Source organism: Triticum dicoccoides, chromosome 2B, assembly GCF_002162155.2.
Source record: "Triticum dicoccoides isolate Atlit2015 ecotype Zavitan chromosome 2B, WEW_v2.0, whole genome shotgun sequence".
Classification (NCBI taxonomy): Eukaryota; Viridiplantae; Streptophyta; class Magnoliopsida; order Poales; family Poaceae; genus Triticum; species Triticum dicoccoides.
In genome coordinates, this window is record NC_041383.1 from 28,024,367 (window position 1) to 28,044,557 (window position 20,191).

The 20,191-nt window shown below is 41.6% G+C and overlaps 1 protein-coding gene across 1 annotated transcript; it reads left to right on the forward strand.

Annotated features, from left to right (window-relative positions):
• The first annotated feature begins 11,845 nt into the window (after positions 1 to 11,845).
• On the forward strand, positions 11,846 to 14,653 carry LOC119361922 (indolin-2-one monooxygenase-like). The gene is made up of 3 exons (XM_037627096.1): positions 11,846 to 12,403; positions 12,952 to 13,380; positions 13,746 to 14,653. The coding sequence occupies exons 1-3, from the start codon at positions 11,846 to 11,848 to the stop codon at positions 14,370 to 14,372; spliced, it is 1,614 nt and encodes a 537-aa protein (XP_037482993.1). The 3' UTR covers positions 14,373 to 14,653.
• The last annotated feature ends 5,538 nt before the right edge of the window (positions 14,654 to 20,191 follow it).

The window sequence follows — 20,191 nt, forward strand, 5'->3', positions numbered from 1 at the left end:
AGGTTCTAGAACCTTCACAATATGTTATTTTTTTGTGTTTTTTGTGTTTTTCTTTTGGTGTTTGTGCTTTTTTTCATTTGTGTTATTTTCCTTCTTTTCTCTATTTCATTTGTTATTTTTAATTTTGCCTTTTCTTTTCTTTTCTTTTCATTTTCTTTATTTTTATTGAACTCGTGATCCTTTTTTGAACTCATGAACATTTGTCGTATTCGTGAACATTTTCTAAAATCGTCAACATTTTGCAATTTCCAAAACATTTTACAAATTTGCGAACAAATATAAAATCATGATTTGTTTTGATCTTGCAAAAAGAATTACAATTTCACAAATATTTTTCTAAATTGTGAACATTTTTTGGAAACCCGGGAACATTTTTATGAGTTGGTGAACATTATGAATGAACATTGTTATGAGTTGGTGAAAATTTTCGAGTATATGGAATTTTCTTGAATTAGCAAACATTTATTAAGTCTACGAACTTTGTTTTGTAATTCTTGAACCTTTTTTTTAATTTGGTGAATACGTTTTAAAAATTGATGAATTTTGAATTTGCGAACATTTGTTCAATTTCATGAACATTATTTGAATACACGAGCCATTTTTTATTTCAGGAACACTTTTTCAAAATCATGAACATGGTTTAGAATTTACGAACATATTTTGGAAAATCATGAATATATATTGTGAATCCATGAACATTTAATAATTTATTGAAGACTTGTTTTCAATATTACCAATTTCTTAAATTTTGGAACTTTTGTTAAATCCTGAGTTATAGAAATAAAAAAACATAAAAAGAACTAAGTGAAATGAATAAAACAGGGCCGGCCAAAATGGAACGCTCGGGAGTGTGTGGTGCGTGTTGCGCCTCCTCCCGGCACAATCACTAATTAAGGAGCGCCCCTTGTAAAGTCCAGTTCCACCTTCTCAGGGATTGACAAGTGGCACACATGCAGTGCTTCTCGCTTCGAGATCTTTGAAACTAGATCCCATGTCCATAGGTTTTGACAGAAATTTCACAAAAAACAGAAGAAAAGAATACCAAGCCGAAAGCACTTTTATTGGCAGTTTTTTTCCCTTGTGAGAGGCATGGCCCGAGGAAGCAAATCCACGCCTCCCGTGAAAGCAAAAAAAATTCCTTTTCCAAGAGGCACAACTATACCTCTAGAAGTAGCAAAATTATACCTCCAAAAGATGCAAATTTATGCCTCCACAAGAAAGAAATTTGTGCCTCCCTCGAAGCAAAACAAAACACATTTTTTTTTCTTTTTTGAGAGACACAAATGTACTTCTCACGTAAGAAAATTCGTGCTTCCCGTGGAAGCAGAAAATACACGTATTTTTTTCCTTTTCGAGAGGCACAGTTGTGCATCGGAAGCGAACTTGTGCCTCCACAAGAAGTAAACATGTGACACACGTGGAAGGAAAAACTAACGCGTCTTTTTTGCGCAACAAATTGTTTATCCAAAATCTAGAAAAAAACCCGGCCAAAAACTGACGACCTGAAAAAACTCGCAAAAACCCATAAAAACCTGAAAACACGTATAGATTTTTTTTTAGAAAAAACCGAGGTAGCACCCAGCATGCGACACGTGGAAGTGACCCTTGCGGGGCTCCTACAAGGGCACCCCTCGATTAGTTGCTCCCTCTAGCTGACGCTCAAACATACAAGCTTTCACACAGTGAGCAATCTGAATGGGCCGGCCTAGACGGTGGCGTCATAGCGAGCCGCTACTAAAATACTAAAGAAAGACGCTTGACTGAAACTCGCAACCCCACGATAGAGAATAAATATTTCATACCACTTGAGTTTTTTTTTTGACGCTTTCATACCACTTGCGCTGATGAGTGTTAGTGAACAATAGGCCGCACAAACATCTAAGATATAAATGCAGCAGCAGATCCAATAAACATTGACCTTTCGACCATTGAACATTTCTGTAATATATTATGAACAATTTTGAAAGACACATTGAACAATTTTATAATATAAACTGAATAATTTTTAAATACATATTGAACTTTTTTTTATATACGCTGAACAATTTTCAAATACATATTGAACATTTTTGTGATGCATGCTGAACATTTTTTTAATACCCACAAATGCATGGGTCACACTGCTAGATGTGGTGTACATATTTATCTGTTGGTGTGATTCTTTCTACACATCTTCTTTCATTTATTTGTTAATATTTATATATAAAATTATAGCCATGAAAAAACTTGGAAGACTTGAAACCGAGATTAAACTTTGCTGGATATATTTCCATCATAAGTTTAAAGTTGTTGGTGAAGACTTGGACGATCAAGAGAATCAGTGTATGTGTCCTGCCATACAAAATACTTTGATAATATTGTTCCCACTTTTCTCAAGCTGGGCGTTCGGGTTTACCCGGAAATTCGAGCCAGGTAATTCAGGTTATAAGAAATTTGGGTTTTCAAAATTAATACCCAAAATTTATCCAATTTTTTTGATACCTGACAATTTAGGTACCTGCAAAATCGGGTTCGGGTTCGGGTAATCTAGAATTACCTGAAATAAATACAAGAACATAAGAGCCATGGTGCAGCACGACATGAGGATGCCCATCGTGCATCGACTGGAGTTTGGCTAGAGAAGGAGGTCGTTGGGCAAGGTGGGCCGCAGCTGCAGAGGATGCGGAGCTTGCTCACCGCAACTCGCAAAGGACAATAGCTAGAGTTCAACCGGCGTGCGTGTGGTGCTACGTGCAACGGCTGTGTCCACACGCGTGTGGAGGCAACATGCGCCATGCGGCTGGTCAAAGATAGCGCGGAGAGGAGGCATAGGAGGGCAGCAGTGGTGCTATTGGTGCGAGCCACGGGGGAAGCTCCTACGGGGCCGGTGACCGGCGACGTAGAGCCATAGAGGTGGATAAGAACGGGGGTCGAGCCTTTGGTAACTGGCGATGTGGGATTCGGAAGTTGGGACGAGTGGTGACCTAAGTTTTCGTGGGCTGATGGGATTTTGGGCCGTGCCTCGTTTCTTTCTGCACCTTCATTGGTAATTCTAGGGGGCTGCCAATTCAGTTCGGGTTGTTCGGGTTATTCGGGTAACTGGGCTTCTAATCGGAAATACCTAAATATTTTTTGGGTTTTCAAAACCGCTACCCGATCTAGTGCTCAGGTTTTACGGGTTCGGATTCGGGCTTCGGGTATCCGGTTTTATGCCCACATTGACTCTTTTCTCATCCCTCAACATTTATCTTTGCACCTACTATATATTTATGAAATTTCACTGATGAAATATAAACATTATATCTGTACTCGTATCTTGTCATCTGTTTCATCACCTATCATGTCATTGGCCATATTGTGCTTGTGGTTTTATTAACATGTATTGCTGTCATATCTTGTCTTCCCTCACTGGCCCTCTTTCGACCATGTTACTTTTGATGATGCTTATTTCTTGTGCATTTAACTTGAAATTTTGAGAAAAGTAAAAATATTCATTACATACTCGACATGATTTTGTCATTCCTTATTAAAAATATTCTTCTATCACTCACTCACACCTTTGTTTAGTATATTTTTTATTTTTACCATCAGTATCCACCCTTATGGCCCAATGCAATTTTATTTATTTTTGTCTTTACATTAGCATTGATGCAATATTTAAATTTTATGGAAATATAGCAAACAAAATGTGCACCTCAAGGAAACATATTAGACTTTGGTCGGCGATCTATGTTCAGTTATATTATTGTTGGTAAACACATCCGTATAATTCCACACTTATCTTCGTATTTCACTCTTCTACTTATCACCATCGGTCGTTATTTGCTCCCTCAACCAGTGCTACCCGAACTCCAATGTTCCCATTGGTATATCATTTAAATAAAAAGAATTGTCATTTGGAATATGGACCCTAAGGAAACACGATCAAGATTTGGCAGAAATCTATATTGTTGTTGATGATATCGCCATGTGAATTCATGTGAAAAAGAATATTTTTGTGATATATGCTGAGTAATTGTCAATACACATTGAACACTTTTTAGGAAATAAGCTGAACATTTTTTAAGTACACAATGAAACTTTTTTCCAAATACTTTGAACATTTATATAATGTACAGTGAACATTTTCTTAAATACATAATGGACATTTTTTTATACACGACGAACTCTTGTGTAATACACAAAAAAGATTAAAATGATTTTTTTGAAGAAACACAGTTTTTTCATAGTATTAATGAAAAAATGCACGATAAAGCATTATATTTATGTATTGATGGAAGTAAAAGGGAAATAAAAAAGAAAATAGAAAGAAATAAAAAAATATAAGACCAGAAAAACATGAAAGAACCTGAAAGAAAAAACAAAAAAAGATAAACAAAACAAAACAGCAACCGAAGAATCAAACAAAAAACGAAGCAGCAAAACGCACAGCACGCGCTGCCGCGAACTGTACCGGCCCACCCACAGGCGGCGCCGCGAGCGAAATAGGATCTGCCCTGCACCAGATGGGCGTTCTCATAGTCATAGGTGGTCCCCTGGATTTCATGCTAAACATGGACTTGGCCAAGCGCCAACATATATGCCGAGAGGACGGCTGATTAGCTTGGGCATCGCATGTCCAAATGAAGCTTAGCGATTACCAAATTTTCCTTTGCAAGGTCACTAATGGACAAAAGATCCTCAAAGTGGTCAGCAAACATTTCGTCAAAAGGTATCATTGAGATAAATACTTTCGTCTACGCAGATGACGCTTATATATCCTTATTTCCACCATTCTGACGCTTACATATCCTTATTTCCAACATAGTATCTCTTTGGATTTTCGATTCAGGTGTTGGCACTGGTCCCGTACGATGCGACGCCGACGAGTACTTTCCGTCGAGGTGGCGTACGTACACAACCTGCTGCTCAATGCGTTCTAGCCGGCCGATACTTTTGGCCAACACGCACGTACAACACAGCAAAGCTGAGGCAAAGGCAGGTGGATCGATTCTTCTCCGACCACAGCACACGTACACGTACACGTACGTATAAAGCTGCAAGCCGCCGGAATACCTGATCGACTAACACGAGAACACGCACACGCAGGCGATACTATGGCAAACAGGGCCGTGTCGGTCCTGTGCTTTTTATTGCTTTGATTGATCTGAGTTAAGTTTACAGGGGAACCACGTAGAGGTATATATAGTACCTATCCTACCTATACACGGCCGACTCGGCCAGGGCTACATGTCCGTGCCGGACTCAGTTTTGGCTAATCGTGATTATATCCAACATCAGGTTCTTCTTCAGGGCCTTACTTTGGATGTTATCTAAGTAGCTCCTCCCAAGTAGTAGCTAGAAAATTTTAATAATACATCTTAAACTTTTTTGTATTATTTGATGTAATATCTGAAAGAATATGAATATATACGTTGAACAAATTTTGAATACACATTGAATATTTTGTAATATACATTGAAATTTTTTCGAATACACATTGAACATTTATGTAATATACATTGAACAAATTTCAAAACACACAGTGAAAATTTGTATATCCGTTGAAGAATTTATAGCATACAATTTCTTAATATATGATTAACACTTTTGTAAGACGCAAGGAACTTTGTATAATGCACAAAAAAGGAAAGAAAAATAGAAAATTAAAAGGAAAGAAAAAGAAATAGAAACAAAAACTGAGAAAAAGAGAAAAGAAACAGAAGAAAGAAAAACAGCAAAGCGACCATCAGCCGGCCAAATCTGGGGCGTCAGGAGGCCGCGCTTCAGTGAAACCACGCCCTTTTGACGATCTTGAGCTTCAAATAGGAATCACATAGTCATATTGGTGGGACTGGACTCCATGCTAAAACAGGAACTTAGTGAAGCCCGAAGGTGATGGGCTTTTACATTCAGTTTGGCACAGTGCCGCCAATATATATATTGAGAGCTCACAATGGCCGAGAGGACGTCTGATTAGCTTACGCATCACGTGTCGAAATGAAGCAAGGGTGTACCAAATCTCCCTTTGCAAGGTCACTAATGGAATTACCAAATCTCCCTTTGCAAGGCCACTACTGGACAAAGACAAAAGTAGTCAAGAAACATTTCAACAAAAGGTCACTAATGTATCATTGAGACGATTTTTTCGCCTATATACAGCTGGCGCTTATCCTTATTCTTCCACCATTGTGGCGAATTCTTCTCACTCGCACGGTACTTTTTTAGCTACATAACTCCAAATCCATCGACATAAAACTACTGTACGATGGGCAATGCACCATGAAAAGTTCACATAATGTATCTCTCGTGCAGTGGCGGAGCTGCGACTAGGCAAAACCAGGCCATGACCTACCCAGCTCAACTAAAGTTTAGTGAAGACTGGTGCTTAATTTGGGCCCTAAGAGCAAAACTTTAGATGTATACTGTACTAACCTTTTAGCTGGTCCGCCCAAAGATGTGGATGTAGCTCCGCCACTGCTCTCGTGCTCTCTCTCTCTCACACGCACACACACAGATGGCATGGGGAGTGGATCTGATCCTGCAACTTGTATACTACCGTCTACATGTATATATGCATGCTAGGAGACCATATGGGATGGAAGTGACCCCTGTTCCATGCCGTCTATGTCAGTGTATGCTGTAGCAGTGCGGGGAGTGGATCTGATCCTGCAACTTGTATAGTATACTCTCTACCGTCTACGTTCATGCATGCTAGGAGACCATATGTGATGGGAAGTGACCCCTGTTCCATGCCGTCTATGTCAGGATATGCTGTAACAGTCAGTTTTTTCTTTTTACAAATGTGGAGCCTAATGTGCAATTAGACCTTTCTGATCCTAACTGATATTAACCACAACAATAAGTTGTGGAAGAAGGTGCGAGGGAGAAAACCAGTAGTACCGGAGAGGGTATGGTGGAGAAAGAAGCCAGTGTTCATGGATCCGCATGGTGCTGCACTCACACGCGCAGCACTGGGTGCGTACAAATGTTTTGCTACTCCATGTTACCTTCACTAGCCATATTATGTTGAGGCTCTAAATGTGTCACCATCCATGAAATAATCATCTTTGAAGCCGGCCGGCTGCTTTTCAACGTACGTAACTCGGCCGAACCAGGTGTGTTCGAATGATTTATCTCATTTTAGCCGCCTATCATATCATGCGCATATGCATAGATAGGCAGGGGCGAATCTACCCTGTGGGCTGTGGGGGCGAATGTCCCCACTCGTTTTTTCGTCCCTTTTATACCAGGCCCAGCATGTACTCCATTGCCCCCGCTCAGCCCAAAGTATTTGCCCCCACTCCTCTTATTTTTCTCTAATATATTTCAAGCTGATGTATAAGAAATAGATAGTTAGCCCATCAGCCCATATAGAGAGAATCGAGTACGCTGCTTTCCAATTCGCTGGAAACACCTACACGCAGTTACACACGTCACGTAGTCATCGCACGGCGTTCAGGAGTTTCCTAAACCGAGTTCGCCGCTTGCCCTTGACTGATCTGACGCGCCGAAGCCGCCGACTCCTGCAGGCTGCCTATGCGGCACCTACACGACGCCCCTCCTGCGGCCAGCCTCGATCCACATGGGTACGGTGGAAGCCAGCCGGCCGTCCGGCTCGCCGTCCCCAGGAAAGAAGCTATGTGGAGTATGCCTTTGATCAATCAAGGTAAGCCCTAGGTTCAGGTGTCTTATTCTTTTTCTTCTAATTTCTAGATTGTATTCTATTCTAATTTCCATCTTAAAAGGTAGCGTGCCTTATCAAATATCGATGTGTATAAATTGTAATGTACAAATTGGTAATTAGTTTGATTGAATCTAGCTACACCTAATAATTTTGTATGAATTTGCTTTATCTTGTGAGAGTAGAATAAAACCTATAGTGATATTTCACCTTGTGTTCCTCATGTATTTTGATTTATTTAACATTCAACTATTTGACATTGATAAGAAATCTAGTGGAGAGATTTTTTTCTTTGCAAAGTCCAGGGCTCGAAGTATGCCTGAAATAGTCGATCTAAGCAAGCTTACTTGGGATCCATCTAAAAGGAAGAGACTTAGATTTTAATGTTAATCAACATGAGGAGATTAGGAGAAAGTAACTAGCATAGGGGTCCTTATTTGCTTTGTAGAAAAGGAAAATTTAGATAATAGTCCTAATGAGGTGATAGTTAAGCGCTTCCCTGTGAAATATTGATGTGGGATGAAATGGAAGGAGGTAATGTGCGGAGGCAATGTGATCAAGCTTATATATTTTTATCTATCAATGTTTACACCCTCTATATTTAAATATATTTCTTTTTTCCGTAGCTTGAAGGCTAAATACAAGGCCACAAACTCAGATTACATGTACCAATGTAAAATTTAATGACTGCTTTGCAAGCCAACTTTTTTTCTCGTTAACCGGGATCATTAATAGGCCCGCATGCATGCAAGAAGGAAGTAGCATAGTGTCATTATGACTACATGCATGCAAGTACTATTAAACAAGTTGCTAGTACAAGAAAACATCATTAATTTTTGCCTCGATTATTGTTAGTGGCCTTATATAGATGCAAAATGTATTTTTGACAGTGGCCTTGTATAAAGGAATAGAGGGAGTATATATCTTTGCCCCCTCTCGTATTTTATCCTGGCTCCGCCCTTGTAGATAGGTTGGTCCATCATATTCATATCTAGTAGACGACAACAAATCAACCACGCTGGCATTTTTGTAAACGTGATTACATTAGTTAATTATTGCCTTGACGAATGTCCATATCACCCTTTCGGCAGAACGAATGGTATGATCCCAGGCATTCCACAAACTCAGGGCGGGGCGGCTATGTGATGGAAACCCACGATACAAAAGAAACCGTATCCATCTGGATGTTGGATTTAGGATCTTATTCAGGGCCTTACTTTGGATGTTATCCAGCTAGCTCCTCCCAAGTAGGTATCTACCTCTTGTCTTTGATATTTGTCTGCCTGTTTCCAGAAGAGCACGTCTTGATGCTCCATGTTTATCTCTTCTTGATGGAAATGATCTTGGTTTCGTCTGAGTAAATTGTGGAATTAGTAGGTAGCATAGGATACTTATAACCAGTTTGGATGGCGATCCAATAATAGGCTAGGTGTTTAGTCATCTGGACATATTTTTGCTGGTTGTGGCACTTTTATCTTTTTTGCAATTCATCTCTTTGCGAGCTTGTACCGAATTACAGACCTTATTGACTACATACTTAATACTATGACTGGATGCATCATATTGATGCAGAGGCCGGGGGTAATCCTCCCTTTCTATGAAAAAGTGTTTAAGGTTGCCGTGTGATTAAATTAAGGAAGTAACTCCTTGCAAAAATATATATTAAGAAAGTAGCTATGGCTGTGTCCCATTTGGAGTTGAATCGTAGTTTTTGTTTTCCGTAAAAAATACCTTTATTAAGTCAAAATCAATTCAAAATGTAGCATAAAGTGAATACATAGCATAATCACTGACACCAACATCTGCATGATTAACATGCACACAACCAATACTAAAAGTCTCACAAAGTAAAAACAAGACATAAAGGCAAAAATAAGTCATGTGCGACTGAAACTATGCCTGTGTTGAGGTGGTGGAGGTCCTATTCGAAGACTATGTTGCCACCCATGTTGGGTAAAAATCTCCTTAACAACCTGCTTCAACTTTGTATATACCTCCGTGAACAACAACGATCGGTACTTCATTCGGTGTAGCACAGATCATGTAGGAAGCCAATGTATAGTACGGTGGATAATCTGCATGGCAAAGAGTTTTTACTGTTAAAAACCCATATCATCTCTACAGAGCCAAAGTGACCATAATAAGGCAGACAATCCCACCTGGGTATACAGTCAAGCCAGTGACCATATATATTGACAACACTTGTTAGCGGATACAAATACGACACTATTTGGATGGGTGACCACGTTGAACATGCAACCTTTCATAGGAAGAATAGGTGTTTGATGGTCTAATCAAGAGCACTACATTTCTTGCTTGCCCTTTATTATTCTTATTGCAAACAATGCAATATATAGTTGTATACTGTTCTCGGAGGTTGATATTTCCTAACCACTTGTCCTGCCAAAACCGAATCTCTGGGCCATCCTTTATCGCGAAGGAATCAAAGCGAAAAAAGATGTTTCTTTACCGCCATCAGTTTTGCCGAAAGATGTGAATTTCCAGGCTTCCATCATGCCCGGGACATGGTTTTGGGCCTAAATACTTATTGCACAAGAGGGTTTGCCAGTCACCATCCTCGGTAAGTAGCTAGTAAATCATTTACCAAGTAAGCCATTATTTTTGACATGGACCTAGATCTCCCTAATGTTTTGGTCGACAAACCATGCTTCATTTGGATTTTTTTTTTCAAAACTATGATGATTTTTATAGAAAATTCAAAATCTATACGTCCTCACACACCAAAATCAAAACTAGCACCCCATCAGCCTCCAATTGGCCGAAGAGGGGCTCTTCAGCCTGCGGTTGACCGAAGTAGGCTTTTCAGCCTCCCATTGGCCGAAGAGTGCCCCAACTGGGCCGAAAAGGACTCGTTGGTCTGCCGTAGGCCAAAGAGCACTCTTTGGTCAACCGTAGGCCGGAGAGTCCTTGGGCCCCAACTTTTCACGTTAACGGGAGGCCGAAGCTGCATGGCTGCGCTCTTCTCCCCATGCTAGTCCTTGGGCCCCCAAAGAGTACTCTTCGGCCTGCGGTTGACCAAAGAATACTCTTCGGCCTACACCAGACCAAAGAGTCCTTTTCGACCCAGTTGGGGTACTCTTCGGCCAACAGGAGGCTGAAGAGGCCACTTCGGCCAACCGCAGGCCGACAGGGTACTAGTTTTGGTTTTCTTGCGTGAGGACGTATAGATTTCGAATTTGCTATAAAAATCATCACAGTTTTGAAAAAAAATCCTCCATTTGGTTATCCTATATTATTTTTTTCATTTTCACTGTACCCTACGAGAAGAATCTGGATCTTGCAGAATTCCTTTTGTGAGTTGGAAGAAAAATGAGAGTATATGGAGAACTAGGTCTGTAAGAACATAATTGATCAAGACAAGTCCTCCTTTAACAGAAAGCAACTTGCCGTTTCAACTACTCAGTCGTTTCTCTAAGCGCTCTTCGACGTGTTTCCACTCCATATTTATGATGTGTTGGTAATGAATCAGAATTCCCATACATCAAGTGGTAGTGGTGGTGGTGACGGCAGCTACAGTAGTAGTGTCTGGTTTGGATCTGGATCCTAGTAAGGTGTGGCATAGGTATTAGGTACTGCAGGATTGGTGGTGCGAGTGGTATTAGTATGTCCTAAGTCATGGTGTCTGCATTAGCACTTGGGAGATTACAAGGAGTTTTGGCATGTTCGTACATCACCAAGTTGAGTTGCTAGTATACGGCGAGTTGTGTTGCCGCTGGACGTCAGTTGCCGGCTTGCCACCAAGAGACGGGCGGTGTGAGATGAGGATGAGGATCCAGTGAAGTTTGTGTTCAATGCCGGCTTGCCACCTTCAAGAGACGGGCGGTGTGAGACGAGGATGAGGAGTGAAGTTTGTGTTTCAAGTGCTCATCGACGTAAGATTCTGTTGTAGTTGAAGCGTGTCACAATCGAGGGGCTATTGTGTGAGGTCAGTGAGGACGAAGACACGAGGGATAATTACAAGACGTCACCACATGTAGTATGCAAATTAATAGCTAGCTCTCATGGTGTCGTGGCTCTCTACATCGGCCTGCAGTTTTCTTCTAAATAAACCACGGACTAAAAAAGATGCCTTGCTCTTGCTGGAATCTCCAAGCTTCTAGCTATAAATAAGCCAGCTGAGCTGCTGTCGGAAAGAAACCCAGCGACCAATCCCTCATTCGATCCGTAAACTGAACAACAGCCATGTCGCAGGCGCAGCATAGCCTCCACGAGCTGCTGCTGCTGCTGCAGGCGAGGTCGCCGTCTCCACAGGCAGCCCTAGTAGTCTCTCTCCTGCTCTTCTGTCCACTTCTCGTACTCCTCGTCGCACGCCGCTTCCGAACGCCGTCGACGGCCACGGCCACCGCGAGAGCCAGGGAAGATCAGCTCAGCAAGCTGCCTTCTCCTCCCAGCAGGCTCCCCATCATCGGCCACCTGCACCTCGTCGGCCCGCTCCCGCACGTCTCGCTCCGAGACCTCGCCTCCCAGCACGGACGCGATGGACTCATGCTCCTCCGCCTCGGCGCCGTCCCGACGCTCATCGTGTCCTCGCCGAGCGCCGCGCAGGCCGTGCTGCGCACCCACGACCACGTCTTCGCGTCCCGGGCATACTCCCCCGTCACCGACATCCTCTTCTACGGCTCCACAGACGTCGCCTTCTGCCCCTACGGCGAGCACTGGCGGCAGGTCAAGAAGATCGCCACCACGCATCTCCTCACCAACAAGAAGGTCCGCTCCTACCGCCATGCGCGCGAGAACGAGGTAGCTATCCATCAACTTGATTTTGATAGCACCATGTGCATGTTGCGAGAATATGTTTTAGAGCACCTGCACACGGGCCCTTTTTATCTAGCCATCCATTTCTCGTATCGCAATTCGTGCAAGTATATTTCTTTTTTTTATTTCTCTTATATAGAACATGTCATGAAGTTTAAACCTATCTAAAACAGCAAAGCTTTCTAACTAGAATCTAGGATAAAACTTTTAGATTTTTTGGTCAAACATAAATATAAAAAATAAGTTTTGTTTGGAAAAAAAAAATCTTATTTTTAGTATTTATGTCGGACCAAAAATTCTGAAAGATTTATCATTGAACTTCAAGACATGTTCTATACGAGAGAAATGAAAAAGAGAAAAAATTATATAGAAAGTTAGTTGTGTCGCATAGATCTTAAAGCGACATTGGAGGGTCAGAATAGCAGGTCCGGGGTGTAGGTGCTCAAAAAATCTGTGTACATGCATGTTGTCCACCTCATCAGCCATACTGACATTAACTATTGTTGCCTCTGCTCGCCTCCTCGATCAACAAGGTGAGGTTGGTGGTGGCCAAGATCCGGGAGGCCGCCACCACTGGCGCCGCCATGGACCTGAGTGACCTGCTCAATGCATTCACCAACGACATCGTCTGCCACGCTGTGGCCGGCAAGTCTTTCAGGAAACAAGGCCACAACAAGCTCTTTCGAGAGCTCGTCGAGGCCAACTCATCGCTCATCGGCGGTTTCAACCTTGAAGACTACTTCCCAGTGTTGGTGAAGCTGGACTTCATCAAGAGGATGGTTTGCGCCAAGGCCCAGAAGGTGAACAAGATGTGGGACGAACTGCTCAATAGCCTCATCGATGAGCACGCAAGCAGGCCCACGTCAGAACAAGGCGGCGATGACAGCGACTTCATCGATGTGTTGCTTTCCATTCAACAAGAGTACAATCTTACGAGAGACCATATTAAGGCTCAGTTGGAGGTATGACCTCACATATTAAGGTTCAGTTCCAAATTATTTGAAGTTGTAGCTTTGTGTTTAGTCAAATTTTACTATAGTTGACTAAGTCTATACAAAAGTGTCTCAATATTTACAGCAATATATATATATATATATATATATATATATATATATATATATATATATATATATATATAGTATACGGAATATATTTTATAACGAAGCTAATTTGGTTTCAATATATTGTTATGTTTTTTTTATAAACTTGGCCAATTTAAAAGAGTTGACTTAATACAAACATAAAACTTTAAATAATTTGGAACGGAGAGTAGCTTATACATGTTGTTCATTCTGATATGTGTATACGTGTGTATGTATGTATGCAGATCATGTTTGAAGCTGGCACTGATACATCATTTATAGTGTTGGAATATGCCATGGTTCGGCTCATGCAAAAACCCCACCTCATGAATAAGCTAAAAAACGAGGTAAGGAGCACTATATCCAAGGGGAAAGACATGATTGCTGAAGACGATCTAAGCAGTTTGGCCTACCTAAAGGCAGTCATCAAAGAGACACTCCGGCTCCATATGCCCGCACCGCTCCTTGTGCCTCACCTCTCCATGGCCGACTGCAAAATTAATGGCTACACGATACCATCAGGGACGCGCGCCATCGTCAACAGTTGGGCTCTTGCAAGGGATCCCAGCAGCTGGGAGAGCGCAGAAGAGTTCATGCCTGAGCGGTTCATGGAAGGTGGTAGCGCTGCAACTATGGACTACAAGGGAATCGATTTCCCCTACTTGCCCTTTGGGACTGGGCGGAGGATCTGCCCAGGTATCAACTTTGCAATTGTGACCATTGAAATCATGCTAGCAAATCTCATGTACCACTTCGACTGGAAGCTGCCATCAGAATCAATGGAAGCTGGCATCAGTATGACTGAATCATTTGGGGTAACGGTGCACCGAAAGGAAAAGCTCCTCCTTGTCCCTGTAGTGCCGGAAGGTTAATAAAAAGTGGTCCATAGACACTACCTACATAATAGTCATCTAGATTTTTGGACTTTTTATTAAGCACGAGTGTATTGAGTAAATAAAGCGTTGCATCACAAATAGATCGCCATATTCATGACTAGCAGTTAAGACTAGTACAAGAACGCTCATTTGGACAGTTTATAACTTTATATGTGTGCCCAAACGATTGAAATTTCCTTATCAGCAATACTCAGCACTACCTTGTACAACTTGGTTTTTAGTAATATATAGACAACATTGCTTACTTCCATAGGTGGGCTTTCATTTTCCTTCACAAAGATTTGACCTTATATTGGAAACATGCATCACTAACATGCAGTCTATGTTTGCTTTAACACATACGCTTGTCAATTTTTTTGATAGATCTCTCTCTCTCTCTCCCCAGCCACTAATGGGATTGATGTCTGATCTGAAGTGCTCTTAGTATGATGTGATATGCAAGGACACACCTCAATCCACACCCTAATTCATTGCATCGTCACCAACAATAATATAGCATTCTTAATCTTTAATGACTAAGTAGTCCTCACATTGTGTATTTATGTAAGAAAATGTCTCTTCCGTTTGCTTAGTTTTACTTTGTAGTTTTACCCTCACCAAATTCTCTCTATATAGCATGCAATCATTCTTTTGGTGCCCTCCATTGGTAAACTCTTTTTTGTCTTGACTTTGATCTCCCACTAGATTTATCAATGCCTTGTTAAGTCTTGCATGTCTACTTCCATGACTCGCAGATTTTAGCTTGGGTTTAGCCATGTTTGCATCATCAGAGAGACTTTGTTTTCTCCGTGTTCTATCTATTTGGATTCTTCATTCAACATGATGTTCTTCACCATCTCTATTATCGGCCTGCCATTTGAACTTGAATTGCTAAGTGACACAAAAAGCATGTTATAGCTATTAGGAATGGACCTCGATCATTTGCAACAACGCTTGCATCTGATCGTCAAACTTGATCTTCACAGATAAGAGTTGATTAGACAATATTGGAGGACATTCAGTTGCTAAATCAAATTATTTTCATTTGGGTAGTCAAGCTTCACAGGTGTTTGATTACCGTGGCTTTGTTTACTAAAGTGTTTCTCTCAAATATGAACTCTAACTTCCGCCACATTTGATAAGCGTTTGTTTCATTTGCAACTTGTTGGAATATATCGCTATTGATGTAAAAACGAATCATACCAATGGCCTTTAGGTTCAACATTCTCCATCCTCTTCCATTACACCAACCGGAGGCAACTAGGCTAACGACCCTATTGAACCATGCTCTGATATCACTCTCTTGCAGATGAGCACAAAGTTACGGTAATATTAAAATTAGAGTAGAATCAGAGTATAGTTTTAACACTAGTTCAAGGATTGTTAATCAATGAGGAAGGAAACATATGCATCTTCAACTATGGAGAAACTGGATCAAGCCCACCAAAGAAAATGAAACTGGAAACCTATGCATTCTTTTTAATGAACGAGTCACCTTGTCGATTTCTCTTAGACAAACCACCACAACCATTTTGAAAGCAAACATAACTAGAAAATAATGCAAAACATAGTTAACAAACTTTCTAAGGAGAATTACATCGCAAGCTCTGAAAGATTTGAAATAGTTAGAAACCCCAAGGCCAACACCAGCCACAAGCAACACATGCATCAAAGCAACAAAAAGCATAACAAGATCTAAACACAATCTCCTCCAAAACATATCTTGAATAATATACAGATCTAAACCAACCAGGATCCACTATCCTTAGCACAAAAACCTGCATCGCATGCCTAGGAGTCTACATGAAGGATCTCAGACATGGCTTCCCACATAAGCTTCTTCTAGCACCATCTTGAACCTCGAGCTCGGATATTGTTTGAAAAAATTCAAGCTCCATCACCAACTAAATCATCAAGTTAAATGCAGTTAAACCACAATTTGCCAAATGAGTTTCGCGAGATTGCACTTAAAGAACAAATGTTCAAGATTCTCCTTATGCTCACACAAGTGGCATTGGTCATTGCCAGTACAACCCCTCTTGAGCAAATTTAATAGGTTAATATGTTGTTCTTCAACATCAACTAGACGAGATTTTAATTGAAAACGAGGGGACACAAAGGATCTCCATGTCCAGCTTTGTAAGTTAGGAAAGATGGCTGTATCTTGTTGTTCACTTTACTCACCACTCTTCCACCTCTAACAATCTTCATCACCCAATCATTCCACTTGTTCCCAAAACTTTTTTACTTGCATCATTTGATACAAAAAAGGCCCCTTAACTTTGTCATATATCTTTTCAAAATCTATCATAAGCAGCACCCCAACTTTTTTTGTTGATTGAATTGCATGAATGGTTTCATGAAATAAAGAAACACCCACCATTATATATCTATCCTTAATATTATCAGTCTGCTTACCAATCACCAGTCGTAATCTAACATCTAAAAACTTTGTGAGTATTTTACAGCTGGCACTTAGTAGGCATATTGGCCCAAACTTATGAATACCTTAGCATCATGAACTTTTGAAAACGGGGTGATAATGCCACGAAAACAAGGTAATAATGCAATGATTCCACCTCTCAAAATCCAACACTCCATTACTAAATGCATCAAACATTTCTTTCTAATCATGTTTAATATCCTCCCAACAAACTTTGTAAAATTATGCATGTAAACGATCAGGTTTTGCAGATTAATTATGCTTCAAACCAAACACATATTTTTTATTCTCCCCCAAACAAACTCGTTAGTAAAAAAATATTGTTCCTCTATACTCAACTGAGAATAATATAAACCATCCAAAGAAATGGAGGTCGCTTCATGAGCACCAAAAAGGGTTTTATAGATTTGAGTAATGTGTTATATCTGCTCATCATCCCCTAGGCTCAACACCATTATTTTGCAAAATTGCAATATTGCTTTCTTCCACTGGCTTTCAGATGGAAGTACTTGGTATCCCCATCTACTTCTAATAAATCATTATCATTTGTCCCTTGAAAAAAAATCATTATCAACTGTTCCCTGTTTCCATTTCAATTCTTCACTTCTAAGAAGCTTCTTTGGATTAGTAGCTTTTTTTGGATTAGTAGCTCTTGTTTCATTTTTCATATCCAAATCATCAAATTTTCTCAATTTCTTTTTTTTAGATATCTACACATCCGTTCAATATTGATATGCAACCCTTTCAAATGTTTCCTCAATATCCTAGTTTTCTCGTACGGTTTATCTTATCTTACTTACATAAGTAGAAGTATTCAACCTTTTTTGTGCAACCTACTTAAAACCATCTCTCTCCAGCCAACATGTCTCAAATCTCAATATATCACTAAGACGGGAGATATCGCAGTGCTAAGGTGTAGCTTCACATGATCTCACGGGCCCAAATAACGTGGCCCAAAGCTACCCTGTCCAAACGACCAGTCACTCCCATTTTCTTATTCTCTTTTCGTAGAAATTTACCTATTCCCTCACGCTGGATACATATATGTTAAGAATCGATCCGTCAGAGACGTGTTTGGTTGCTTGCATGGAGCCCAAGCAGCTTCGTATGTAAAGAATTTGGTCTATTTGATTGTCCACATTCACTATTTACCTGCATAACACGGAATTTAAAAGCACTTTTGGGCCTACATCCTTGGGAACCCTCGATTCGGCCGGTTTCGGGAGCTAGGCCCTAGCAATGCAATCAAGCTCACGTGTTCTAGTATAAGCTTCCTTTAATCTCTTTGACTTTTTAATCAACACAACGGTACTCTGCTTTGGGATAAGGTCTACAGAAAAAAGATACACATCGATGTTGCGATTCCATTCAGAAAATTGGTTCGTAGTTTATTCGACTATATATGTTCAATTTCGTGTTCATGTTTGGAGCTATTTTGCATGAATTTTGTCAAAATTCATCGTGCAGGGTTGACCGTCTGAAATTTTGTTTGACCAGTGGCTTCATCTCACAATTTCACACGACTTTCGGCTTGCACGTTATGTGTTTCCACAATTGTACATGAGTAGATCTACATCTTCCTCATGAGTGTAAATATGTGTATGATTGTGTTGTTTAATTGACAGTTCTCAATGTCCCTTGTAGTCCCTTTTAGTCGTTCTTCTCGGGCTCCTCTCGCTTGTCCTGCTGCAAAGGCGGCAGCATCGCCGTCGTTCATCTTGGCCTCCTCTCCCGCGTCTTACTGCACTGGTGCGACCATCAATGTTGTTCCTTTCAGCCTTCTCTACCACGTCCTGCTACAGTGACGCCATCGTCCGCGCCGTTCCTCTCGGCCTCCTTGCCTCCGTCCTACTATGTTGTTGTTAGCGTGCTTCCTCTCACTCTCCTCGCTTATGTTCTACTACATTGTCGCCGACATCGTTCTTTCGGCCTCCTCCCCTACACCTACTACACTGACACGGCCATGGTGCGCACATTGCATTTGTACCCCTCTGATCTCCGCCTCGGTGCTTCTTCGCACGAACATTCTCTGCAGCGACGAGAATATCAACTAGTTGGCTGCCGCACCAGCAGGTCCGCCCGCGACTGCATGCTTGTCGTGTCGACGCGGCGCTGCGGTTACCGTCCACCGCAGTCACAAGGCACACTAGAGCCTGTTTGGTAGGTCGCATAGAGGCCAACCAAGCCCTCGCGGGAAAGAAAATGGGCTATTTGGTTCCCTGTATTCACTGTTGGGCCTGCGTTGCGCAGAGCTTAAAGCAGCTCCCAGCCAGGCCCGCTAGAAACTACCGAATCGGTAGTTTCAAGCCAGTCAGGCTGAGTTGAGCCACATCGAGCGCACATTGTGTGCCCCCTTGCACAAGAGTATGCCAGTGTGATGTGAGGCCCGTACGTGCTATCAGCTCCTACCTCAGAGTGAGTTCGTCTCTAATCTCCTTTCTTCCTCGTTCCTTCCAATCTACCCAACGGTGCTTCGATTCGAGATAAGCCCTATACGAAAAAGATGCACACCAATGTTATGGTTTCATTCAGACGATCGCTTCGAAGTTTCGTCGACCGTAGATGCTTAATTTTGTGTTCATGTTTGGAGTTATTTTGTATGAATTTTACCAAATTTGTCGCGCATGGTTGACCCTTTGAAATTTCTTTTGACCAGTAGCTTTGTCTTGTAGTTTCACACGATTTTCGTATTGCACATTTTTTTTGTTTGGACGATCGTAGACGAGTAGATCTAATTTCTTCCTCATTGGAATGTATGCATGCATATGTGTGGTGTGTGTTAATGACACTCCTTAATCTCGGTCTCAAGTCCTGTGTCCTGCTACACTGGCACAAACGTCGGCGTCGTTCTTCTCGGCCTCCTCTCCCGCGTACTGTTGCACTAGCGCCACCACCGGCGTCGTTCCTCTCAACCTCCTCTCCCGTGTCATTCTACACTCGGGCGATCATCGTTCCTCTCTGTTTTCTCTCCCATGTCCTGCTACACTGAAGCCACCGCGACGTTGTTCATCTTGACTTCCTCGCTTGCTTCTGTTGGGGAACGTAGCAGAAATTCAAAATTTTCCTACGTGTCACCAAGATCTATCTATGGAGAAACTAGCAACGAGGGAAGGAGAGTGCATCTACATACCCTTGTAGATCGTTAAGCGGAAGCGTTCATGAGAACGGGGTTGAAGGAGTCGTACTCATCGTGATCCAAATCACCGGAGATCCTAGTGCCGAACGGACGGCACCTCCGCGTTCAACACACGTACAGCCCGGTGACGTCTCCCACGCCTTGATCCAGCAAGGAGAGAGGGAGAGGTTGAGGAAGACTCCATCCAGCAGCAGCACAACGGTGTGGTGGTGATGGAGGAGCGTGGCTATCCTGCAG

Coding starts and splice junctions, on each gene's coding strand:
- LOC119361922 (XM_037627096.1), top strand. CDS start 11,846: ATGTCGCAGGCGCAGCATAGCCTCCACGAGCTGCTGCTGCTGCTGCAG. Junction 12,404..12,951: donor GCCATGCGCGCGAGAACGAG/GTAGCTATCCAT, acceptor TCGATCAACAAG/GTGAGGTTGGTGGTGGCCAA. Junction 13,381..13,745: donor ATATTAAGGCTCAGTTGGAG/GTATGACCTCAC, acceptor GTATGTATGCAG/ATCATGTTTGAAGCTGGCAC.